This window comes from Quercus suber, unplaced genomic scaffold (assembly GCF_002906115.3).
Source record: "Quercus suber isolate HL8 unplaced genomic scaffold, Cork oak 2.0 scaffold_177, whole genome shotgun sequence".
Taxonomy (NCBI): domain Eukaryota; kingdom Viridiplantae; phylum Streptophyta; class Magnoliopsida; order Fagales; family Fagaceae; genus Quercus; species Quercus suber.
Window position 1 is genome coordinate 271774 of NW_027069637.1, and position 27996 is coordinate 299769.

At 34.6% G+C, this 27996-nt stretch overlaps 1 protein-coding gene across 2 annotated transcripts; it reads right to left on the minus strand.

The window, feature by feature from the left end:
* On the minus strand, positions 1 to 27914 carry LOC112003763 (uncharacterized). Of its 2 annotated transcripts, XM_065778264.1 has the most exons (27): positions 27746 to 27913; positions 27350 to 27604; positions 25702 to 25761; positions 25485 to 25577; positions 24409 to 24637; positions 22881 to 22987; positions 18675 to 18737; positions 18000 to 18100; positions 16521 to 16615; positions 16355 to 16375; positions 15231 to 15326; positions 15024 to 15144; positions 14729 to 14878; positions 14316 to 14512; positions 12375 to 12646; positions 10559 to 10660; positions 7790 to 7966; positions 7464 to 7652; positions 6769 to 7010; positions 6510 to 6656; positions 5997 to 6213; positions 4838 to 4966; positions 4571 to 4714; positions 1338 to 1412; positions 1049 to 1210; positions 688 to 747; positions 1 to 483 (listed from the first exon to the last, which is right to left on the minus strand). In XM_065778264.1, exons 1-27 carry the CDS (start codon positions 27749 to 27751, stop codon positions 409 to 411), a joined length of 3585 nt encoding a protein of 1194 aa, XP_065634336.1. In that variant the 5' UTR covers positions 27752 to 27913; the 3' UTR covers positions 1 to 408. The 2 variants fall into 2 exon arrangements, with proteins under 2 accessions (XP_065634336.1, XP_065634337.1); XM_065778265.1 differs by lacking the exons at positions 1 to 483; positions 688 to 747 and having other exon boundaries at positions 1097 to 1210; positions 1338 to 1426; positions 27746 to 27914.
* Between the last annotated feature and the right edge of the window lie 82 nt (positions 27915 to 27996).

A 27996-nucleotide genomic window follows, 5' to 3' on the forward strand; every position in this document is an offset into this window, starting at 1 on the left:
TAGAAGAAAAAGATGCTAAAATCAATTTACTAATAAAATGAATGGGTACACATTTATAGCTACACCTCACAAGCTGTATATGCTACAAATTTGGATATAATTTGAACATGTACATGATACAAATAAGAACTATAAACAAAGGATCAACACAACTCATTCTCCAAGGAACTTCCACAACTGAAAATCTGGATGCTTTGGAGTCTCCGGTACATGGCAAAAAGGCAGTGTGAAACTTTCAAGAAGCATAGACAAGACCACCACCCAAATGAAACTCTAGCAGGATGTATGACCCGATAAAGAATGAGGACTAAATTGCCGAAGAAATGCTCAATAAACACACATGAGATCATATTGCCTCCTAAATAATGAAAAATGAGAAATGATGGATGAAACCTAGTTGCTACATACTCAAGATTGATTAACATATAAGACTGGCACCAACCCAGCCATCTTGCCATCCCTCCCAGGGCGTTTCTTCTTCACCTGTAACAAGAGTGATGGAATATTAAGCAGAGACTTTACTAGTAAAACTGATATCCTATCTCCACAAAGCAGTCAGTACCATTAGCAACATGTTTGAAGATATTCAATTACATGTAGCCTCTTGCTATCTAGACTCAGCACTAACAAGTAAAAAAACTTGGGTATCTTTTTTCAAATTTTTATCCCTTAATTCCATTTACTTACATAGAACCAACCATCCACTTCATCCTCGATTTCTACCTCTTCTCCTGCTGTTAAATTTAACTGCAAGAAAAAAGACATTTAATCATATGCATATTTGTACCCGAAGCAGTCAACAGGTTAAACTTTCACAAGAGACATAAATGAATGAGCAATGTAATTGGCAAGGAGCTCAACTGAATTGATTGTGAATGGTTTGTTGATTTAAAATAATAAATAAACCTAAGCTTTCAATTTTCCACAGAATCGAAAGCATCAAAGGGGTAGCGTGCATGCTAAAACACTAGTGGCCAGACCCTCTTGAATCATTTGCCTAACAATTTGTAGTCCAGAAACCAGATTAAATCAACAGGACTCAACTAACCTCATCATCTCCACCTGCAGTGAAGTCATAGAGTGCCGTTCCAAACTTTGGATTTCCAGATGAAGCTCGTTCCTCTTCTTGGGACCCAAAACTCTGGGATCCACGCCCAGCTAAGGGGTTCTCATATGACTCAAATGAGTATGGAGGAGGCTCTTCTCTAATCTGATGGAAAGGAAAAGAAAAATAAATGGCGAATTAACAATTTAAGTCTGATCATACAATAGTAAACTAGTTATATGTTTCTCTTGATAAGTACAAAAATTGACACAGAAAAGGCAGTGAAACTAACCGGAGAATTTACACCCTCATACAAAGAGGTAACACCTGTTGATGGATTGCTAAACCTGCTCGCCATTGGCCTCTCCTATTATAGGGTAACTGAAGTGAGTCACAATTAATCCTTCAAATCAAAAGGACGTTGTATTTGCAGTGACAAAGTTCAAAACATCAAAAGAGGCTACCAAGCAATGCCTTGCATCTGTTTGTAAACATTCAACTAGAGCTATGACTAAAGAGGATAAAAAGTGGATTTCCATTAGAATTACAAAAGCTGGGCCTGACTGCTACTTTTTCGCCCAGATTGCAACACTATGTTTCATGGAGATATAAAAAGCAGTGATGCCAGGTCTGTCTTGATCAATATCTGATAAGATGCGCTTTTTTCGCTTCCCTAATATTTCAATTTAGGCTCAATCTTCTGGAAGTTAAAGGAAAGGAAAGAAGTACTTGGAGAATTTAAAGTATGTGGGGCAGAAAAAAGAGACTTCGTGGTGGAATGAAGAGGTTCAAGCAGCCATTTGATTAAAAAGAGAGAGAACTATAAAAACATATCCAGTGTAGAGACAATACTGCTTCTGAAAATTATGAAGTGGCAATGAAGTAGGCAAAGCAGGTTGTCAGAGAGGCTGGTTTAAGGATTATGATTAGGTGTTTAGCAAGTTGGGGACTACGAATGGAGAAAAGAATATTTATAAACTTGTTAAGACAAGAGATATGAAGTCAAGAGACTTTAAGTGTTTCAAGTGCATTGAAGTTTGGAAATGTCTGGGTAAATTGGGTGTAGGATGTTTGTCAACCTTTTCAATAAGATCTTTAGCATCAATAAAATGCTTAGTGAGTGAAGTAAGGGGTCCACAAACTCCCTACTACATTTGCACATATAACACCAATCTATCACAAGCAAACGTCTCTTATGCAGATTGTCTATAATCAAGATTTTTCCCAAAGCCACAGTCCACAAAAAGAATGCAACTCTGGGTGGCACCTTCGACCTCCAATGCTTTTACATAGAAAAGACATGTCACTAGTAGAAATCAAGGAACAACAGAAAAAAAAGGTGTTCCTAAGTACACTAAAGTGATAAAGGATATGTATAATGAAGTTGTAAATAGTGTCAGAACAAGTTTTGGCATCACAAGCGAGTTTTCAGTCACTATAGGTTTACATCAGGGATTAGCTTTGAGTATATATCTTTGCACAGGTTATTAATGAACTTACTAGACCAGTTCAAGATGAAGTCCCTTTAAGTATGTCTTTTTAAAAACAATATAGTTTTAATAGATGAGACTAGACATTGAGCTAATCCCAAAGTTGGAAATATGGAGGGATCCATTAGAATCTAAAGGTTTTAAGTTAAGTAGGTCTAAAACATAGTACATGGAGTTCAAGTTAGGTAAAAGTAGAAAGAGAAATAAAGGATTTGTAAATTTTGATCATCAAGAAATACCAAGAATGCGTATTTCTTTAACTTTGATTAACAATTCATAAGTATGGAGAAATTGAAAATGATATGAATCAAAGGATAAGAGTAAGGCATATGACTTGAAGAAGTGCACCAGAAATATTGTGTGATCACAGAATATCTAATAAATTATATGGGATGCTTTATAAGCTACTATAAGATCCACCATGCTATATGATATTGAATGTTATACTGTTTTAAGAAGCAACATGTTCATAATATGAGCGTAGCTGAAATGAAAAGTTAAGATGAATAAGTGAAAAATAATGAAAAATACAATACAAAATGAGATATTTGTTTAAAAATAGAGGCAGCTCCTATCAAGGAAAAGATAAAGATAATGTCATTTGAGACAGTTTGGTCATATGCAAAAGAAAGCGTAGCTAAAATGAGAATCTCAAGATAATAAGTGGAAAAACAAGAGAAGATGAAATACAAAATGAAGAAATTCTTATAAAGATTAGGCTAGCTCCTTTTTAGGAGAAGATGAGAGAGCATTTAAGACAGTTTGGTCATATGCAAAAGAAGAAATTAATACACCAATTAGGATGAGTGAAATACATTAAGGGATCAAAAAGAGGTAGAGATAGAACTAAAATAACACCAGTAAAAATAGTAAAAAAGACATGTTAATTCATAATGTGACTGAGCGTTACTTCTTTTTTCTTTTTTTATAGGAGTGAAAGACAGGGTATGACTTTAGATAGAATGAATGACAAAAGAAGAATACATTTGATCCACCTCAATTAGTCTCTTAACGATGCATACCTGACCTCAAAAGTTTTTGGAAAATGGCTTTGCAGTTGCTATTGTTGTATTAAGGAAATGAAAGGAATGGAATAGAATAGAAAGGGATAAAGTATTTCCTTCTAGTGTGTTTGGGTGCTATAAATTAAAGAATCAAAAGGAAAGAAATACATAATTCACTATTATGCCCTTTCCATTTCAAGGGTTAATTTATTAAATAATTGAAAGGAAAGAAATATATAATTTTCTTCATATGACCCTTATATTTTATGGGCTTTAAAAGAAAATGGACAGTAAAATAATTTCCTTAATTAATGGGGGCAGGGGATATAACATTCCACCCAAAAGTAAAAATTTTGGACACAGCCCATTGTCTATAGTGGAATGGATAATTCCATTCTATTCCTCAATTCAACACGGTATCAAAACTTACTTTAGCTTCCTTGTGTTAACATTGCTTTTAATTTTCAACTTTCAACTGTACAGTCTGTATTAATGTACAATCAAGGGACTACTATGAGCCTTTTTTTTTTTTAATAAGGAACTACTATGCACTTTATCAGTCTCCAAAAAAGAAAACAGCTCGGTATTGGTGCCATGTTGTTCAAAAGTGTGCCAAAAGCACAAAATGTAAAAACCCCAAGGCCAACCGCTTTGCTTGCCTGATAAGTGAGGTGAGTTATTTTTTTCTTATTATTATTTCTTTGGTAAGTAAGGTGAATTTTATTGCAAAGAGACTGTACAATAGACACAGAGGAGTCTAAACAATACAAAAAAACTAAATTATGTACAGACAGACAACAACTCTATAATTTCAAGAAGGGAACTGGTACAAGTTATTGTATGTTATATGTTACAAATATTTCTATTAGAAGTTATTGAAAATTATGCATTTTACTTCTATCAAGTGTGCACTTGCCGAAGTGTGCCTGACACTTTTAAGTTTTAACAAAATTCTCCTAGGAGCTTGACTGATAAAGATAATGAACAAAGAAAGAAAAAAGAAAAAACAGAGATGCATTGCATTGTCGTACCGAAGTTTGTGAAGCCCCATATGTGGTGGGCTTTGAACTGAATAATGAAGGGTAGTTCATTCCACCAAAGTGGGATGATATAGAAGATTCAACTGATCCTGTTGACTCTGGTGAAGATGTCCCAGATGACCTTGCATCATCTTCCTGTGAACCAAGAAACAAAGTAAGTCAATAAGAGTTCTATCCAGGAAATCATTGGAGATATATACTTCCAATCTCCAGCATTTTGTATGCTAAGCCCAAGTTTAGGATTTGACAAAATCATACCTCTAGTTCTGTAGTTTCTAAAAGTGTCTTTGCCCACATATCATCATAACTAACTGAAGGTCTAGCAATGATGTTCTCCTCATCAACATCAGGAGCATCCGTTCCAACACCGGCAAGAAATTCATTAACCTAACACGAAGTAAATTTGAAATGATCCTTTTGCTCAAAATATTCAATAGTGGCTCAAAATCAAACCAAAAAAATAAAAAGTGTACAATTCAATATTTAGCAAAAGATTCTGAATAACTCAATATCAAAATTAAAGGCTACTAGAATAACTCAATATCAAAATTAATAACTCAATATTAAAGGCTACTAGAATCCAAATTCAAAGGCTACTAGAATCCAAATTCCAGAAACAAGTTCATACACCGCTTGTACCTTCTAATCAACAAATAGTACTGCAAATTTTTTTTAGGCACAAAAATCATTCAGGAAAGAGTAGTAAAAGGCCATTCTCAATTTATGTAAGACACAGTTCCCCCATACCAAGATCAAAGACAATTACATCCAACAAAACTCTAAATGACTTCTCAGTAAAATGGAAAAATCCTTTATAGATCCAAGGAGATCAAATATACAAACCATCGAGGTGGAGAAAAACTTATTTATATATCACTTATAATTGAATGGCAAATAGTAATAGACATGAGCAAAAAGAGCACGATTATTTTTTACATAAATAAACACTCGCTAAACTTTTCACTTGTCTCTTCGAGTAAAAGGCCCTTGATCTGGTGAACAAAGACCCATAATTTTATGTATAAATTGGTGATATCAATCTTTATGTGGCACAGCCCCATCACAGATTATCCCTGTGCATGAACGCGCGTGAAGTTCCCACTTCCAACACTCAGAAACATTCAGAATGTTTTCTGGAGAGAGGAAGCTAAGAATATAATGCTCCAGCCCCATGCTTAGTCATTAACACTTAAAAGAAAAAAATACAAGAGTGACCCCATGTACTTTCTAACCCATAATTAAAAAGATGAAAATCCTTTTTTTTTTAATTCAACAAGTAATGAAAATTCAGTAAAATGCGGAAAAGGGCAACAAGCTATGTACATGGGAGTATACAGGAGAATCTGTATAAGTCAAAAAGGATACGGAAGTAACTCAAACTGCCCAATTCAAATTTAACAGAAAAGTAAATTCTTACCCTGTTCATTGCTGGTGCATTGTTTCCCAACAAGTCATCATCGCCAAGGTTTGCAGCCCAAGCATTTACTAGGTCATCATCAAGTGCATCAGGCTCAGCAGGGGCAGGTTTAGACTCATAGACAAGGTCAGAAATTCCAGTAGCAACAGCAGGATCACTCAAACCAGTCGATGCACTTATATTGTGCCGTGTGCAATAAATGTCAAGAAGTTTTGCACTTTAGGTTGAAAGAAGAGGAGTGGGTAGAATCAAAGATCAGAAATGTGAAAAGAAAACATTAGAAACTATATTAAACATGAAATTAAAGAAAGATCAGCCACAACAGAACAGAAATAAAGCAAATTCATAAAGTTCTCATCAGAATTTCAATCACAAGATAAAACCTCAGAGCATAGATAAATAAAACACTTCACACGCTAAAAGAAACACTAAGGTCGTAATTGATCTCAAACTTTTCAATTACGACAAGGGATTATCATCAATCAAGTCAAGCACATATGGATAAATGTGTACCTTATTGGCCCCAAAGGTAGATACTTTGCTCTTGGAACATAACAAAACAAGGAAACTAGATCTAGCAACCTCTCATGGGTTTCATAAAGTTTCTTGAGTTCGTCATCTGTCCATTCTTTTTTAGCATTGTCATGATTCCGTATTTCCCTGTTTATCCACATTGGAACTTTTATGAGTTTTTATAAAACCAATGATACATTTTAACTAAGCAACAAAAAAAGAAAACAATTAATTAAAAAAACAAATGCCAAACTCTTACTTGATCAAATCATCTTGCGCTCTGTACATTTCATCAAGAACCTTTATCATAGGACTTATTAAAACTCCAATGCCTGTGCCACTGGCACCTTGATCTTCCCCATTACTGAGATGCATCTCTGAAAATTGAGACTGCAAACCACCCTGGGCTAAAGTGTGTAAGAATTCATAGATCTGTAGCCTAAAAGGCTCACCAGACCTGATTGCCATGGTTGTAAGAGCTTGAGCAGCAATGATTCGAATCTGCAAGTGTCCATTTAGTACAACCCATATAAGAAAAAAAAAAAGTAATATTCAAAAGTATATTGACAATACATAAGAGTACTCATCTAGAAAATAGAAAATGATGCAATTAAGGCAGTTAACCTCTTAATATAAAGTTTAAGTTAGATTAGTTTGACAAATAAAATTCATGTTTGTTAGTCAAAAAGAGACTCATAGCACACTTGTACACACCCATCTATAAAAGACAATAAATTAGGGCAAGGCTTGTCAATGCTCTAACAGACATCATAATTCTAATTATCAACATATAAACATTCCACAAATCATTAAAACAATTAATGTATGATCAGGTGAGCACCGTACTGAAAGGGGTAGGTGGGGAGCTAACCATGTTTAGAATACTAAAATGTCTCAAAGATATATGCAGTAAACAAGTAACCATTGGATGACCACTCAGGTGGGAATTTATACCTCCCAGCTGCCACTGAAAGCACATCTCTGAAGTCGAGTCAATGCACCAGCTAGAGTAGGGTTACGTGAACTGGCAGCAGCGACCATTTTATCTGCATCTAACATCATCAATGCTGTACCAGGTGGGGTTGCAGATTCCCAAGCATATTCAGAAGCAGCATAATTTGCATTTTCTCCAAGAAACCATACCTGCAAATATATTTGCCCCACACATATTAATTCAGCGATCAATAAGGAATGAAATTTAGCCTATAGGACTTGCAGAATAAATTTTAACTTCAGAACCCAAAATATATATATATATATAGTATTAGTCAAATGCTTACAGCTGCTTGTACTAGCCTCTGTAAGGCCAGAGCCGCCTTTGGATCAGATGCAGAAACACTGTCAACTGAAGTAAGCCCCAACATTGACCCTGGTTGAGGTGGTGGCAGATCAAGAACTATAGTGACTGCCTCTAAAGCGGTGTGTTTTCCATCAGGGCCAGCTCCAACAAGGCATGTCTGGAAACGGAATTATAAAGCATATAAACATCGTTTCTGGATACTTTCAAAGTAACCAAATAAAGCAAAACATGAGGCAACTAAACAAAGAAAGTAGATGGTGTGTTAAGACAGAGGAGATAATAGCCAACAAAGGACAAGCAAATAGTAAAAACGAAGAATGATAATAGCAAAGAACAAGAGAAATGACAACAACAAAAAACTAGCTATAATAGACCAAGACATCTAAAGGACTTATTGTATTACATGTATATCCTACCCAACCAATTGATGAGCATACTCCACTTAAAGCTTATTGTACATCATATAATAGTTAATAATAATAATATAAAATTTAAAAAAAAAAAATTTTGATAAGTTAAAATTAAAAATAAAAAGCAGAAGAAGAAGTTGACTTTATGTTGAACAGAACCACCATACAAAAATGAATGCAAAACCAGTGGGCCGTGGGAGAGTGACCCTCCCTCAACTATTATAGATAGTAACAAATATATATGAGTTGGGTTCAAGTTACATCAAGTGTAACTTAAAACGAGTTACACATTTTTTTAAACTAATGATTTCTATGAAATCTAATGGTTAAAAAATCACTAATACCATGTCATCAATTTAAAATCAGTGACTTAATAGCATTAAATGTCATCGCAAATCTCTCTCTCTCTCTCTCTTGCCTAGACCTCTCTGAACTCACCTTCACTGGATCCCGTCGTCTTGTTCATCTTCTTAAATAGATCCATAACACCTAGTGCAGTGAGTACAAAATTGAATTTTTAGCATATACATAAATCACTATAAATCCAGAGGATGCCAATACTCAAAGTTCCAGTGCTTGAAAAGGAATTTTGCTTGCTGCATATATGCATCAGATTTTTCTCATCCATGGCTTCAATGTTTTCCACGAGGTGAGAACATGTTTCATTCTCGTTTTTTCTGTTGTCACTGTATGTTTTTTCTCCAGCTGTTTTGGCTTGTTAAAGGCGTTGACAATCTGTAGGAATGGAGTCCAACAACAGGTTTATATTGCCTATACTAATTCTTATCTTAGTTACCCTTGAATTAAAATTTCCACCGTTTAAGTAAAAAAAAAAAAAAAAGACTTTCCAGTTGATTGATGTTTGATTTTATCATTTATTTGGTAATGGGTTAGATCTATTTTTGGTTCAAAAAAGAAAAAGAGTTTACACCAGGCTAGAACTGCCAGTAATGATTCCGAATTAAAGCTTTGAATCCGCTTTAGTTTTTGCGGACTGCGGTGATGCATAATATTTTGATTGATATGGAAAATACACTGTAATTTAATCCTTGTAACTACAATTCCAACTTCCAAGTATAGTCACCAGAACCTCTATCTTGTTAAGGTAGGCAAGGCAGCCTGGAATGGAACCTTCAGGGATTTTTTTCTCTCTTCTTTGTTGTGCTAGGGGAGGAGCTTTTAGTTCTCATTGGAAATAATTAAGGATGGTGAGACATGTGTCCAGTGGAGTCTCAAAGAGCTCCAGGTAGCAGTGTTGTTGAAGAACAGCCATTTATAGTTGAGAGAGAGAGAGAGAGAGGATGTACCTAGAGAGGAAGGAGGATGGAGAAAGAGTTAATGGTCTTAAATGATACTAAATCATTAATTCTTAAATGTTGATGACATGTCACTAGTGTTTTTTTAACCTTTAGATTTTATAGAAATCAATGGTCTAAAAAAGATGTAACTCTTTTCAAGTTACACTAGGAGTAAGGAGTAACTTGAACCTCTCTCTCTCTCTCTCTCTCTCTCCTCTCTCTCTCTCTCTCTCTCTCTCTATATATATATATATATGTGTGTGTGTGTGTGTGTGTGTGTGTGTGTTACTAACTATATGGTCATCGGAACAGTGAAATTCACATTAAGAATTTGAGATTGCAACAAGTTGGCATTCTAGACATTTGCAGAAGGGATGACTTCAAAAGCTCATTGCAGTGGCTCTTTTCTTCCTGTTTGGCAGGAAAGACTTGTTCATGGAATGATAACTTTAACCCGGAGTAGTGTCAGTCAGCACAAAGTAATCATTTAAAAGGCATATTCTGAGTGAGTTATATCAGATCCATGCGCTCTTTCCTTTAAACCAATGTAAACCATCCTTTCCCATGTCAACAACTGCTTCACGCAGGCTGACCATCGATCAATTTATTAGCAGCAATTGCATACACATGGAAGAGATAAAATTGGAAGAATCAATAATACCAACATGCAGAATTTTGTAGTAGGAAATTTTCAAATAGCATTTGGCTGTTTTCAGAAAAAGGGTGTTCAAACCCTGGAATAACCCTAAATTGCATCATACGTATTTGTCATCATTTACATAATTCATTCAAGACACAAAAAATGCATAGCCCTCATACAAATGTGTGTGTGTGTGTGTTGGTCATCAATTTTTCTCCATGTCACCACCTAAAAATACAATAAAACAAAAGAAAAGCAGGAATATATATCTTTTTTGTGTTGATAAATAGCAGCAATATATATCATTAAAGAAACAAAAAGAACTAGAAAAACGTAAGGAAAGAAAATTATAAAACAAAGAGGAACAAACTATTGTAGGTCAAGCTCACACGAATACCTACTTTCCATAGTAGTTGCAACACATCAGCATCGATCTTCCCAGGAACTTTAGTAGCAAAAATCCTTGCAATTTCAAGAAGAGTGACAGCCATATCTGGAGTTGCCTAATGAGCCAACAATGAAATTGAGGAAAATAAACCATTCTTATTACATTTGGGATATAGCAACTATGTACACAACATAAAAGGAAGTACACATTCTTGGATAGCCAATGATTGTACAACGGAAGAAATTGCTCAAAAAATATGATTCATAATCAGCCTCATACCACAACGGGTACTTCTCTAGACTATACTTTGTCACAAATTCTACCCTTGGCTAAGTGTACGATATCAAAAACTTAATCAAAATTCAAAGTGGGACACATCTAATGTATTTTCAAACATATTAGAGAAAATTCAAGTTTAGACAAAATCCAAAGTGGGAGTAGCTCCTTGAGCAAAACATCAGTTTTAAGACATTTGAATAACAAAAAATCAACATCAACATCAAATATTTAAAAAACCTTTAATAAGTGAACACAAATATTTAAATACCTAATCAGAAAATCCCTTTTTAATTGACCACAAATAGAATTAGTACTAGATTTTGCTCTTTTGTCTAACCAGGTCAGTACCAATAAGCATAACAACAGAAAGAGAGGCTTTTAAAATAATTAAAACTAGATTTGCATTGGAGAGGATTTTTATTCCGTTCTTTATATTTTGCATTGTGATTATAGAACTGGAAAACTAATATTTTTACCCTCAATTTCCATTAATTCTCAAAGGTTTCCATATATAGTGTACAAGAAGTGAAAAATAACAAAAACAAAGAAGTCTGCTGACAAGGCCCCATGAACATCTAGTATCTACAAAGTAGTATTCCCCAAAATATAGGATCCCAGAGCATCAAAAGGTCAACAGATTGACATTTATTTCTCCTAATCAACTCTACCCTGTAAAATGATAGTTGAACAATCAGTATGTTATATAATGTCTCAAATTCCTAATTTAATTTGGTTTGGGTTTCCTTAGTGTGAAAGGAAAATCTATTCCTTATCCACTAAGGAAAGGTATTCCTTGTCCACCAAGAAAAGTATTCCATGTCTACCAAGAAAGTTATTTGTGTCCGCCAAGGAATAGGTATTGAAGTCTTATAAATAGACAATACCACAGAAGGTTTTGTGGCTTTGCCAAAAGGTCCTCCCACATATGGAGACTTTGGATTAGTTTGAGAGCACCACAATTAGAAGATGAGAGGGATCTCTTTGGCAATCTGTGTTTGCAACTTAGTTATGCAACTTGGAATCTAGTTCCCCTATACCTGCTGTAGACACTATGGATAGAGATGAATCATCATACTTTTGAAGATGTGGGGCTTTGGTGGTTCAACTAAAGTCATTTTTTGCTAGATTATTGTTCAAACAGTCTCGTATTTAGGGATTTAGTGACATCCTCATTTAGATTTCATTGATTTCCTTTCACTCCACTCGTAATTCCTTTTTCTTTTTCCCCTTTTATTGGCATTTTTTAGACTATCTTATGGTCACATTAAACATACATGGGTGGTTCCTCTTTTTCAATAAAACCTCATTACTTATCCTCCCCCAAACCACCCCCCCCCCCCAAAAAAAAAAAAAAAAAAAAAAAAAAGACAACAATTGTTTAATCACAAAATATATAATTAGTAAAAGAGATATTGGCACCATATTACAATAAAAAGCAGGAAACTAGAAGGTCAAGTTAAAAACTATCGAACCAAATACATTAGAAGAATGTCTTTGCAATGAAAATTCCATACCTTAAGACGGAAAATATGATTTTTGTCTTTACATACCTTGAAACGAGCATGCAAGGTGAGTAAAATATCATTCAATAGCGTTGCTGGCCAAGCTGGATCTGAGAGCTCTGATGCAATAATTGATTCTAGTTCATCAAATGAATCATGTGGACTTTGCATCCATATCAATGCCTTGATTACCATTGCTCGAACATAAACGCATTCGCATGCTACTGTTGTACGCACTACTTCCATCAATGAAGCTAGTAAACCTGCAATTGTATCCTTGCCACCTGTTCCATTAGATATAGAAGACGCTTTTCGGGTACCTAGAGACACAGAGAGATAGAGAATGGAATGCAATCAGATTAATGATCCAAAATAGAGCTAATTCAAGCCCACCTAAAAAAAAGGTGTACAAATAAAATAAACATAGATCATATATATAAATATTTCACAGTGCTAGTGCAAAGAGCAGAAGAATTCTTCAAAGGAAGAAAGTTTTGCTTAGCTATCAATAACAATTATATGCCAGAAGTAACATCTGAAGTGTTCCAATCCATTGCTGCATATTATTTTGACAAAACCATCTATAGCATAAAGAAATATTGAATTTAACATGACTTTCAACTAAATATAACTTAACTAATAAGTGCATACAGAAAATACACATTAGATGATGTAAATAATGTCATGGAGGGAGCCAAGATACTAATCTTGCCACATAATTACATTTGCCTATAAACCAGCCTCGCTCTTCCTCTTGCAGTATTTCCCCCACCTCCATGACATAGTATTTGCATCACTTGTATGGGTTATGTACATCCTAGAAACAAGTACATATGCTTCAGGTGCATGTGGCTTTTAACTATTTTTTGGTCACATTTGGTAAATATTCCTCTTAAATAATATATATTTAGGGGAGGGTTGATGCCATCATAGATAATCAATTAGTTACAACTTTGTAAATCTGTCTATTTAAGATTTTATTTTATGAGGCCCATGTGTGAAGTCCAATTGAAGTAAAAGTAGTGTGATTTCAAAGGTTTAGGTATGAGTCTTTCAGGTTAAAACAGTTTTTTTTTTCCTTTTCTTTTTTTTTTTGGGGGGGGTGGGGGGTGGGTGGTTTGGTTTATTTTATTGGTTATTGTCAATTTTGTATTTGGGGGAAAATCTTTAATTTCTGCAATTCTTGCAAATAAAGGATATATTGGCCATTTCTGCAATCCCAGGTATCTTAGGTTTCATTTTTTGTTGAGTCCAAGTTAGTCTTTCATTATGTTTTTAATTTACTAGTTAAACTAGGATTCCTAATACTATTAGTACAAGATAAATTCGTATATATTTGTGCTCAATGCACTCAAAGGAGGGAGTTGATTAATAAAATTATTGAGTGTTTTAAGCATTGAGGCATGTTGACCCTTCTGTGTTCTTTTCTCCCTTTCTCTTCTCTCTTTTCTTCTTTCCTCTCTTGTGATTTTGTTCACAGGTACTGTTCATTCAACCCCTAAATACCATAAAATCCTCTCTTTTCATTCTTCCTCACAACCCCAAATCAAGCCCTTTCTTTTACCTATCAAAACCTTAAAACCCCACATACTCTCTTCTAACAGATAGCGATCAAATTCAAACTGAATTTTAATTCCTAACACAACCCCATAGCCCTTTCTTTAACAATTCTAAACCATAGATTCACAAATTCTCCTAACCCTAAACCCACCATAAGTACACATAGACTAAATCCCCCCATTTGTCCTACATCAGGTAGCAGAAGGCTCTTCCATCAAAAAATCACTCAAAGTCAACTAGAGTTAAGCTACAGTATAAACACCAACCACTATGTAGAAGAAACTAAGCAACCTAAACCACCATATACAACCTTTGCCAAACCAACACAATTTAGCATAGTTGAAATGAGAACATCACAGTTAGATTCTAACTTGTACCATAAATGACACTATCCAAGTCACAAACCAGAAAGCAAAGAAAAAAAATTACCTTCAGAGTGTGAGTTCTCATTAGTATCTGAATCGTGGGAGTCTGCAGTCTCAGCAAATGAATTAACATGAGCTCCTTCATCAATATCCTGTAAGCCTACGGCAAAAGCTGCAGCCCGACTTTTTCCCATCTCCTGCACAACTCTTGCTGCCATATGAAGTACTGGCCTAGAGAAACTACGGAAAGAACTCTCCAACCTGAATCAAGCAACAACCCCCCCACCCCCCAAAAAAAAAAAAAAAGAAGAAGAAGAAGAAGAAGAAACAAATTTCAAATTTAAACACCCATAAATAAGACAAGCACTGACAAAACATTTAACTGAACTTGAGAACTTCAAATAATCCACCACCTGAAGAACCTCACAGAATAAATTTTCTAATACCAGAGAGAGAGAGAGAGAGAGATGTTTCTACCTTCTCATTACAAGTTTAATAAGGGGTTGTGGACGCTTTGCCTTTTGAGTTTTTTCTTTGGAAGCTTCCTTTAATGATACAGATGGTGCTTCTGGCAACTTAAGAATCTCTCGCGTTAAACGATACCACCCAGCAGCTCGCTCTTCAGTCCTACAGTATGTAAATGTAAGGAAAACTGTATCCCAGCAAATTATCAAAGCAGTGACACTAAACTACTTGCCATGTAATTGTAACCCTGCAAAAGATGAGAATATAATAAGAAAGAAGTGCAGATACAAAAGTTAACAAAACAAACCTCTCTGTGTTGTCGCTCTTTCCCAATACACATAAGATTGCCTCAAAACAGACTCTCTCACTAGGATCCAGGAGGAGTTGATATAGCACCGAGTTGAATTGAGATTTAATATCTGGCCTCTCTATTGACAAAAGTTTCAAGAAACCAATTTCTCAAACACTGAAGGAGAGAAATACCACTTGGGATATAATATTTTCAATTACTAACCATCTAGTGCTCGAGCTCTAGCTATTGTATGGCACAACCTGGCTAGTGAAACTCTGGCAAGAACATCATGCAAATGGAGAACATCCTGCAAAGCACCTGCTTCATATAACATCCAAACATGCTAAGGTTGCATGAGAAGCTTGGACAAAAAAAAGTCCTTACTCTCCTAGAAGAAGCAACTAAACCAATAGAAGCAAAACAGAGATTTCTCATTCACATGATCCAATTAATATTCGAAATAAGTTCAATGCAAAAGTCATCATGTTATACACCTTAGAATAGACTTAAGACCTTTCTTTGCCTCTTATAAGTAGAGCAGAAGAAAAGAAACATCAACTTGCATTAATCTCAGAAACTTAAAAGAACAATAAGGTTTTGAAATGAAATGCTGCCACATGCACCTAACAATTGTACAAAGATCCCAAAAGAAAAAAAGGATTGGACCTAATTTGAACAAAAGCTCAACTGAGTTATCTGATATTTCCCTTCTCCCCACAAGGTCCAAAAAATGGAGCACTGGTCAAAATTTTGGCCTCAAAATCATGAAAAAATGGTGAATTGTCTCTAACATGTGTCTTGGCAAAGAAATTCATTTTCATTTGATATCCAGTTCTGTTACTTGACAACATATTCTCATGAATGTGACAGCTATACAGAACTGACAAAAATGCAGATACCAAGGGCTAGATGTACTTTATGCACTTGATTTGTTTTTGTCTTTGATGTATACGTCCTGCATACTCAGGTGACACCCTTCTTCTTTTTAATATATTCTTATTACTTATAAAAATAAAATAAAAATAAAAAAAATAAAAAAAAGATACCAAGGGCTAGACAATCATGAAAGAGTTTCTGATACGCAACTGTGCAACTCAAAAAATCTAATGAAAAATGGAAGAAATATGCATAGAAAATCATGTTTGCTCTTGATTTGGATTAAATGGAATCAAAACCCAGAAACTTCATACATACAAACATACATACATAAATATATATAAATATATATATATATATATATAAATGAAATATTGCAATTATGAAACTTCAAAAAACAAATGCTATCCGTAATAATGGTAAGAAGTGGAGGAAGCTAAAAGACAACAAAGATTGATTGGAAAGAATACCTCCAGGCTGTGCAAGCTTTCCTGCACAAGGGTTATACCAGTACAGTGTCAGAATACATTCTAACAACCAACTTTAATTCTAATATTACATCATGTAAACAAAAATGTTCTCATAACAACAAACACCATTAAATTGTGAAAGAGTTTAAGAGTCAAACAATGAAACCTAAGGCCATCGCCACTGCATAAGGGTCTCTAAGAGCTAATTCAGAGAGAATTTCCAATGAATGCCTCACAGCAACAGGATCAGCAAATGAAACTCTGCAGACAAAATAAAACCACCTCATTATTGACAACAAAAAACAAAAACAGAGGAGGAATAGTTAAAAGATATCATCCAACTGAGACAAAAACAAAAAAATTGAATCATAAAACCAGAGTTTCTAAAATGAAAGCTATTGATCCATTGTGACTTACAGCCACCAATGTACATAAACATGTAAATACAAAGCATGAAAGGTATAAACAAACGAAAACAAAATATATTAGCAAACTGACATAAACAGAAATTAGACTGCAAGATCATAAAATCACAATTAGATATATGACACCCAATATACACAGCTCAAATTCATAAATATAAAAGGATATGGCTTTTATAAGTAATAAAGTTGATTAAATCCCCTAGCTTTCAATGAGAAAAAAATCATAGAATAAGAGCTTAGATCAAAAGGACAAATTGAGCTGCAACCATAAACTTCAGTCATGAGTAAATTGACTGATGAATGTGGCAAGTACGGAGAGAGAGGAATGGGAGGACATTTGAATAACAATGACTTCAAAAATGAATGAAACGAAATTAAAATAAATATTAATTTTCTGTTCCCACATTAAGGCTACATCCCCACACCTCTTCTAAAGGAAAATCCACTAAAGGTAATTTACAAAATCTGAGAAATTAGCATTGCTAGTGACACGTTATGGTAGCCCTTTCTCTCATTGGAAAATCTCACTACATTGAAATCAAACCCCAAACACCAAGCCTAATCATGTTTCCTTCTAACCATTTTCAATTCCTACTATAGACTAATCCTCTCTCAATTATCATTCAGGCACAAAGGCAATCCCCTCATTTTCCCTTCCTCCTCTCCCAATATATTTCAGGTTTGATTCTGGGCCTTGTAAAAATTAATGAAGGTTTGGAAATTTTTTGGGCTATTATTGTTTTGACAATCTGGGTTATTGATAGCCTCAAACTCCTCATCAGGCCCAACAGGCCATTAGCTCATGCCATGTCTCAAACGTGAGTTTAGGTTTCATTCATATTATTTTGGACCAAAAAACAAAGATTTTCCCAGTGCCCAATGGTTGGTCAATGGTCTTGGACAAGCCTACAACCATGGTTAGTCCAATCCACCATACCAGTTGTTTACCATCCTACCCCATTTCTATCTTAAGCAAGTTTTTGAATGTCTTCCTCGGATATGTGCTTTGAATCAAGGAAATAATGATGAAAAAAAAAACTTATATTTGCATTTTAAAAAGCAAATTAAAAACAGCTTGATAAGTGTGAATTAAATGAAATCTCCAACATACTACTGTCCTATATGCTACATGTGATCAGCACAACAAAACTACTCAAAATGACGTTACCATGCAACGACTGTATGCCATCAAACAATGAAGACCAGAATGAAGAACTTACCCCTGTGCAGCACGATGTAGAAATGCCGGATTTCCAGGATCCAGAGGAAGTCTTCTCAAAGCACTCAGTGCAGCATATTGCAAATTACTCCGAATGACAGACTAAAAATTAAAACAAAAATTAAATCAATAAATAAATAAAACTATACAACCGGTTATCCAAACTCAAAAGAAAAAACAGATAAAGAATTTCATATAAAAATAAATAGAGAAGAAATGGAAAGCATACTCGTTTCTGAAATTTTTTTTACTTAACCACTTGATATGACAATCAAATCTAAGACACATACAAGCAATAACACAGCTATAAAACTAGCAAAAATGGGTGACAAAAAACCAAATCAAAGTCTGGCATCATTGCAAGGTTCTATACATAGAAGTGTGGCTCCTTTGGTTGCTGATTGCAATGTTGATTTAACTTACTAACTTTACAGGAGTCATCATTTTTCATTAGTCATAAATATCACCAGGAATATGAAAATGAACAGAAAACTGCATGTCAAACCTGGTACCAGAAATCAAGATACTATAACCAGAAATCAAGATATAATTATTCTTATTTGCTACCAAGATATCATATTAATCAGCATGGTAAGTAAAATTACAAAAAACATGCAAGGCTATGACATAATAAAGCATAAAACAAATAGACAAGTTAGCAATGAATTATAATTACCTCCTTATCACCACCTTTAGTCCCAAACATGCCCTTCTTACGTTTTTGCGGGCCATCAGCAACCTAAAAATCAAAATATAAATGTTAAAAACATGATAGTTTAAAACATGATTTTGTTATAACTAGAATAATGTGATGAACAAAAGAACATGTCAAGGAGGAAGACGCGCACACGCCCTACATTCTGAGAAGGCACACATTACAATGTATAAATAAGTTAATACATAATTATCCTAGTAACGTTCTTGAAATCAAAGAATATAATGCCAAATCATTGGTGAGTAATATATTTAGGCAAACCATAAATAAGTTCTATGACTGTCAATCAGTTTCACTTCACATCCCAGCTAGAGATACAATGGAGGTTTCCATAATTGAGACCGTTTGGTACAGCTTATTTTTCAGCTTTTTTAAAATGGAGTTGTTTGAAAAGACTGTAACTAGAAAAAAGTGAATAAAAAATGTTGTACTTTGAAAAAGTGCAGTTTGAAACCGCATTACCAAATGGGCACTACATCTACTTCTAATTTTTTTAATCAGTTTTGGTCCCAAGAGACCTGGGAGATTCAAACTAGTGACCTCTTCATGAGGTGTGGTACCTAACCATTTTTCATTCCCAACAAATAAAAATTTGGCTATCCAAATCCACATACTCCACCATTACTGCAAAGATTAACCCAAAATCATTTCAACATGACAGGAAGAATATCTAACAGCTTAATTCTTATCCATATTTTTTACACAATTGGCTTCATGTCAACTATATTGACCTTGTCCAATGACAACTTCAGCTTAGCTACTCAAAATATGGTTCCAATCTTACCAATAGCCAAGGCTTAATTGTCTTTCTTTCTCCCTGTGGCTAACTCAATATTACAACAACACCACCACCGTTTGTTTTCTTCGTAAGTTCATGAGTCTTAACAATAGATACTCCTTGATTTTAGAAATGCTTTGGATCATTCCTTGAGTTTCAAAACAAACCCATTCTAATGTTGTGGTCTTACAATTCATCTTTTCCAAGCTATCAACTTTTAGTATGATCTAATCTAATTATTGTTACACAGAATTCTCTTTGCATGTACACTAATTAAATTTGGGGCACTCAAGAGATTTGCAATTTAGTTTCCTCTGTAAACTATGGTGCCAAAAGATAAGGAGTAACATGAATGGAGAGAGAGCCCCAGGACCGGATGGTTATTACAAGACTTTCTTCCAGCCATGTTGGAGTATAATCAAAGAGGTCACTGTGTGAGTGTTTCAAGTTTTTCATGAACAAGGTACGTTTGAAAAAAGCCTCAATTCTACTTTTATTGCTCTCACTCCTAAAAATCCTAAGCCAGTGAATGCGAAGGACTTCTAAACTGATTGCCAAAATATTAGCTAATAGGTTGAGGGTGGTAGTAGAAAATATCCTACTGAAGTGCATTTGTTAAAAGCAAACAAAATTTGGATTCATTCTTATTGTCAATGAATGCCTAGATAGTAGACTAAAACGAGGAGTTCCAGGATTATAATGAAAATAGGATTTGGAGAGAGCTTATGATCACATTAATTAGACTTTTCTTATTTACATGCTAAAAATATTTGGTTTTAGTCAAAAATGGAACTAATGGATTTCATATTGTATCTATGATTCGCTTCTAAATTTTGGTTCATGGTAGCCCCAATGTTTCTTAATAGCTTGAGCTATTGAGTAAAATGATGGTTAAAGAAGTTGGAGGGGTTAATTTTTAGTTTTATGGTTTTTTTTATAAGTGATAATTTGTTGACAATCTCACATTTTCTCTTTCTGGAAAATCTGATGATATTTGTGGAACTAACCTGGATCGACTTTGGTATTTGAGATATGTGTTCCATTGGTTTGAAGCTATAGCTAGATTGAATTTTTTTTTTTTTTTTAATAACCATTTAAAGACAAATTCAAATCACATCCCAGGTACACAGGAAGTTTACTATTGAAAAAAAAAAAAAAAAAACCAACAACAACTTAACAGAAAGTGCACAAATCTAAAAACTCTACAAATGAAGAAGAAGACAGGCCACTCAAGCTCAACATTCACTCAAACAGAGTACATGGAAAAAGAGTTCTTTTCAGTTCAAGAGTGGAAAGTTCCTTCCCCTCGAAAGTGCGGCAGTTCCACTCTTGCCAGATCAACCACATTAGGCACAAAGGAGGATCTGAAGATTGGAAGAGACTTTATCTATCCAAGGCAGGTAGAAGTACTTTCTTTGTACACTATCAAGGTCTTCAAAGGGTGAGAAAGACAAAATATAGGCCTGATAATCATATTCCTAAGATCTGTCAATGAGAAAATGATGGCCTGATAATCATATTCCCAATCTTGATCATGTCTCACAAAAGTGGATACCAGTGAATCCCACCATTGCCATCTCCCATTTTTTAGAGCATTGCATGAAAAGATGCTTGCTTTTGGCTGCATCCAATTTTCTTCTATTTTAGATTTCATAGATCAGCTGAATTTTGCATGTATTTTTTAAGTGAACCTTCTTGTATGCAACTTTTATACTAAAGGTTTTCGTTCATTCTAATAAAATCTTAGTATTACTTATCAGGTGGAGAAAACAGTCCTGATTCAACATAAACAGCCTACTTGAATAGAGCCTACTACTGTCCAACTTTTTTTCAATAGGTACCTACTATTGTCCTACTTGTGACATTAAACAAACCCCACCCCCCAAAGAATTTATAGAAAAGCTCAGCAAGTGCTGTTGCTCAAAGGTGTTTCCACTTTTTTATGACATCTGATTACATCAACAGACCTAAGAAGTTTTCACCACATATTTTAGTCAACTATTTTTTTTTTCCATTAAAATAAACCAACATCCACTTGATCCTCTAAAATGATATTTGCCAAAAATATATTATATCGAGTTCTAGGAGTGCAAAAAATTTAGCAAAAAAGTTTTATGTACTCTAAAGCTTCATATCCCAGTTCAAAAGCTTCTAAAATTCCGGAACAACATTACTGTCCTTTAATCATGAGTTACCATTACTTTTGACACTCATCAATGTGTCTATGTTGTCTCAAGCTAGTGGACACACCATAAAACTTCAACATTTTCTCCACCAATCAAAATCTATTAATGGGAGCACGATAACAATGTTTCACCTTTTCCCATCAACATAAGCTTTTGTAAGAATCAGTCATCCAACATGGTATTACAACTGGTTTTTCTCTATTCTCTCCAGTTCAAGCCATGGTATCCCCTCTTTCTGTTAATAATCCTAGGATTGTAAATCTGATTTTGTTGTGGGCTCCACAAGCAGTTTCATGGCTTATGGTGGTTGATCGTTAATTGTGAAACTTAAGTTTTGTATGAGCACAATCTTTGATGATAATTGGTTATCCAAGAAGAACAATAGGCCAAACTTGCTCATTACCTGCGTATTCTATTTCACCACCAAGTTAAAAGAAAATAAAAATTACGATTATACAAACATTAGTGATGAAGGACAAGGGGGAACTAAGCAAAATCAGATTAAGGATTTCTGGCTCAGATCTGGGCAGTGCTGGTATAGCTTCAATTTTGAGGAATTAGTGTTAGGGTTAGTGCAAAAAAGGTTGTAAAATAATAAGGATTATCGGGTTTCCAATGGAGGGAAGGAATAGTAGGATTTGAGGATGAAACAAAGGAGAAAAACCAAGATTTGAGTTGCTATTCTGGTGCTGTGAACGGTAACCATGTGAACGGTGATGGGGCTTTTGAGGGTTTTTTAGGGCTATTAGATGAATGTGTGCTTTAGGGTTTTGAAGTTCTATATTTTAGGGTTTAAAAGGTGAATTTACAAATGGTAAAATAAAACATAAAAATAAACATTAAATAAAAAGATAAACTTCCGGGCATCACACCTAAACTTCCTAAGCATCACACCTCGAAGAAGGTTGCATGTTGCATCACACAAACCTCTAACAAGCTTCATAGCTTCTCTAAAAAACTGAAAAACTTAATATCAATAGAAAGCATTATATCCCTTCAGATAGAAGACTAATACTTATTCCTAGTAGAACTTGGATTTCTTAAGAAATTACAAAATTGCCCGACATTTAAAAAGAAAAATAAAACAAAATAAAATTTGCTTCTCACTACCTGCATCAATTAGCATCTAGTAAATGTAAAGAACAAGAAAAAAGTAGCATTCTCTAGGTAGACATTTATGGAAGGAATCAAAATTGGACAAACCTGATCAAGTATGCCAAATACAATTTCGTACAATCTGGACAAAATATCAGAGTTGCTTGAAGTAGCATATGTAAGAGCCTTTAGAGCTTGCAATCTCCGTGCATGAACTTCAAAAATGATGGAAGAAAAATGTCAAATCATTATATATAACCACTTTAAATAGGAGTCAAATTCCCAATCTCAAAAATAACAACCACTTAATTAGTAAGGACATTTCAAAAAGAAAATGCAATCAGTTTCTTCCCTCTTGGATGATAGTTTCAATTTTGCAAACTAAAATAACATTACACCTATGTTACCATTTTCTCAAACCAACCAAGCCTCTATATCGTTTGAATTAGGCTGGCTCCTACAACCACCTTAAATTGAAGCCATATTTCCATTTTTATAAGTGACAAGCAGTTTATTTGTACCAATGCCATGGCCAATGAGCTCTAGCTCAATGGCACCTCCACTTATAAAAGTAAGGTGGAAGATGAAGTTGTAAGTTCAATGCCACTGGTTGCACATGCAACTTACCAATCAAAAAATTGTACGAAAGGACAAGTTAAAGAGACAATGAAACCATTTTCTTTGGGCACCAGGTTCCATCTTGCAATGGAAAACAAAATTATACCTATGTTACCGTGAGTCTATCACATACTTGAGATAAATTTAAGTAGTCATTTGGTTCAAGGTAATCTTTTAGGATTCTCGGAACCTGTGCACTCTCATAGTTGGTTGCAAATAGCTTAAGGAAATCCAGATGCCTATGGGCATCTAAATTCCTACTAATCCTCACCTTTTGGGGAATGTGGATTCCCTTTTAAAAAGATCAATATCCACATTCCCATGGTTAGGGAAAGTTCTACTTTCTTCAAAGTGACAATTATACCACCAAATTCCCTTTAACTAACTAGAATATAAATTTTCTCATTAATTGTTCATCAACCTTTTTTTTTTTAATTCAATTGTTAACATAAATGGGGGAGGCGATTCAAACCTAGGTTCTCCTCATAAAGGAGACCAAACAATGTCACCAAGCTACAAGGCTCTTGACATATACTCAAATTTATATATATATATATATATTTGATAGATAACAAAAAATTTTACTAAAAAAGAAGCCAACCCAAGTACATTGGGGATGTACCATGGGGGCAAAAATCAAGAACTAAAATTACAATAATCGAGTAAAACAGGAATAAGAACAAGTAAAATGCGATAGAGCCACACTCCAAACAAGGAGAGTATGGCAGAAAAAAGATTTAATCTCTAGCAAGGATCATTCACATCTCTAGAAATATAAATATATATATATATATATATTATGGTTATATTCACCATTATTTATTGTTATCTCCTATTTGGAATTAATTGTGCCTCAAAGAACAATATTATGCAGTAATTTTTCTCCAATTAAAACTATGCTGGTACTATGCACTCAAACAATCAGATAAACAATCATAAAAGAAAGATAGAATGGTCAGAGCAAGCAGAAGCTCAAAAGAAATTTCACATGAAAAGTTAAACAAAGAAACGACTTTACATTCAACATCAGCATTCGAGGCTTCTGCTGTAAGCTGTTCTACTATTCGGGGTACAACATCAGCTCTAGTCACCCCCCCAACAGCATCAATGTCAGCCAGAGCATCCCAATTTGGAGTAGGAATCCCACCACCTGTGCTTAAACCTTGTGCTCCTGTATCTGATAAAATTCTGGCCAAGTAATAGTAGACATACCGTAGAACACTCCTATCTTCACATTGCTGATTGAGCTGCAGAAAGAAAAAAGAGGGAGATTGAAAGAGAGAAAACATATATCATCAACACAGTAACAAAGATTGTTTCAATCCATGACAGGTAAATGTGTCAATGCCAAATGTTAAAGTTGTTATAGTATAAATTCAATAATAAGTAATACAATCAGCATAGCATACACAATTTTTCCACTTTCCAAATCCAGTCACACCAATAATTCATATGTGATATCTAACCATAAAGGAATTAAAATGACAGGCAGAAAAGATATCCCTTTTCTTGTTAACCACGAAACCTTCTTTTGTTTATTCTGTTTGCTGCTCCTAGAAATATTAATTCTCACTATTCATATTCTGATCAACCAATTCTTTGTTAAGTAAAATATTTATCAGAAGTAGTGAAGAGCGCTACCATGCACACATGGAGTATACAAGACATTCCAAAAAAAAAAAAAAAAAAAGATGACTTCCTCTCATTTCCATATAGTCATTAGCATCCAAAGCTATCACATTAAAAAATCACCAAACCAAATGTTCTGAAAAAATATTAATGAATTTTCAAACAAAAGGTTTTACCATACTCTATTCTATAAATGCCATAAAGATCCCAACTGCACCATGAGCAGGTCAAAGTCCTCAACTATCTCATACCCAGAAAGTTCAAACTTTCCAAAGCACATAAAACAGTATTTCATTGTAGATCATATCTTTAAATCATGCAACATCAAACAGAACAGGCCATTACAGAAACAGTTTTACTTTTAAATAATAATTATAAATAAAAAAATAAAAAATAAAAAACCTATTTCTTGCTAAACAGGGAATGACATCTAAAATGAGAGAACAATAATAAGAGGCATCATACCATGAGTAGAGATGGTGCCAACGAAGGGTCAACAGAATTGTACACAGCAAGTTTGGGAAACACATGATGCAGCAGCTGCTTCTGAGAACTTTTCTATACACAAGCAATGACAATTAAGAAAGAAAACAATAAACAAATAAGGAATGGAATTTTCCAATTAATATAATAAACAAAAAACAGCTTAGCGAATCACAAGGAGGGTGAAGCTGATGCTTACTTGATCAGACGTAGCAGCCAGTTCATGAATACTCCTAGCAAGTTGCGAATATGAAACAGGCTGTAAACACGAAGCAAGTTGCATTTAAGCACCAATACAGCAAACCATACAATCCAACCAAAAAACTAATTTGCCAACAAGAGATTTTTCTTGTCTCTAATTACATGCACACTCAACTCTGCCTATGTCTATGCTTTTTTTTTTATAAGTAATAAAATATATTGATATCAAAAGGGAAACCCCCTAGTACACAGGGAGTGAACAAGGAGCCAACAGATCAAAAACAAAAATTGCAAGAATCTAGGAAAACAAAAAGAGAAGGGAAAGATTTGTTTTGCAAAGCAAACAACCAATCCAACAAAGTTCTAAAAAAGAAAAGCTTGAGGTCCGAAATAGATCTCTCAGTATCTTCAAAACAACAACTATTCCTCTCCCTCCAAAGACACCACATTAAGCCATGAGGAACAATGGACCATATATAAACATTTCGATGACTATGCTTATTGTCATTTATTTTGTCAATAAACAGTCCCAAGCCCCCAAAAAGGAGAAGGGTTGTTGCAGTAGGTTGATGGTCAGCATAAAATTTAGTTACTCTATTATGAATGGATCTACTCAAGTGTTTCCACAAAAGACCCACCAAACAGAGCCTAAAACACATGAGTAGATCTTTATTTAAAAATTAAATTATATTTAGGAACAGAGAGAGAAAGAGCAACTCCACATTCTTAAAACGTATTTCAATTTTCTCAGTTTTTTTTTTTTCTTCTCCAATAAGTAACAATTTCAGAGAGAAATCTGAATTGTGTTACATTTCTTTTCTCAGTAATCAAACAGAGCCTAAAAAACCTGAATAGATCTTTTTTTTTTTTAATAAATAAACTTTAGGAACAGAGAGAGACAGAAAAACTCTACACTTTAAAAGATAAAATCTGAACTGTCTTACGTTTTGCAACATTTTCTCAGTAATCAAACAGAGAGCGAGAGATAGAATTGGACAAAAACTAAATATCATCTCGAATTTTCTCACAGTTTCTGAGCTACCAAACAGAGAATGAGATTCTAGAGAGAGAGAGAGAGAGCAACTCCACATTTTTAATTCACATTTCAATTTTTCACAATTTCAAAGAGAAATCCAAATTGTCTTAAGATTCGCAAACATTTTCTCAGCAGTCAAACAGAAGAGAGAGATAGAATTGGACATAGAACTAAATATCATTTCCAATTTTCTCACAGTTTCTCAACTAGAGAAAACTGAAACATTTTCTACCTTCTAAAAAAACCTGAATAGATCTTCTTTTAAAAAAAAAAAAAAAAAAAAAACCTCCACACATTTAAAGATAAAATCTGAATTTCCTAAGTTTCGCAACATTTCCTCAGTAATAAAACAGAAAGAGAGCGATAGAATTGGACAAGACCAAAATATCATTTCGAATTTTCTCACAGTTTCTCAACTACCAAACAGAGAGTGAGACAGAGATAGCAATTTCAAAGAGAAATCCAAATTGTCTTAAGATTCGCAAACATTTCCTCCGTAATCAAATCAAACAGAGAGAGAAATAGACAGAATCGGACATATAAACTAAACATCATTTCCAATTCTCTCACACTTTCTCAACCACCAAACAGAAACCGTGAAAGAGTTTACCTTCTTTCTCTGATGCTTCTGAGGCATGATATTGGTACGGACTGGATGGAGAGCAGCCTTAGCAGCCGAAACGGTGTCGCTATGGATCTGCATCAGCGCCGATCGCTTCGACCTCTTCTCCCCGGACGGCTTTCCCAGCGCCGTCGGAGCCTGAGTAGCCGCCGTTGAAGACGGTGCTGAAGCCGCCGACGCCGGAGCCGGAGCCGGAGTCGGGTCCGCCGTTATCAGATCCATCAGAGTCGTACCCGACGAGTCCTGTAGCACCACAGCAACAACAACTCGTATGTGAGTTTCGATTCGAAAAATTTTTTTTTTTTTTGGTTAATTTATTTATAAATAAATAAAAGACATGTAGAAATCAAGCAGTGGAGGTGGATCTGAGGGAATTGTAATTACAGCCATTGTGTGCGAAGCTTGTGAGCTGTAATTGGAAGAAAGCGAAAGACGACTCTTCTTCTATTCGGTTACTATGACCATATCATCGTCATATTATTATTCTATGTTCGTCCCTGTGTTAAACATGAACAAACAACCATGACTATCCCCTCTTAACGACCCTTTAAATATTTTCTTTCTTTTCTTTCTAATAAATATTCTTTTTGCCCCCTCAAATTTGAGTTACTTTTTATTTTGAGAATTTCAATTTT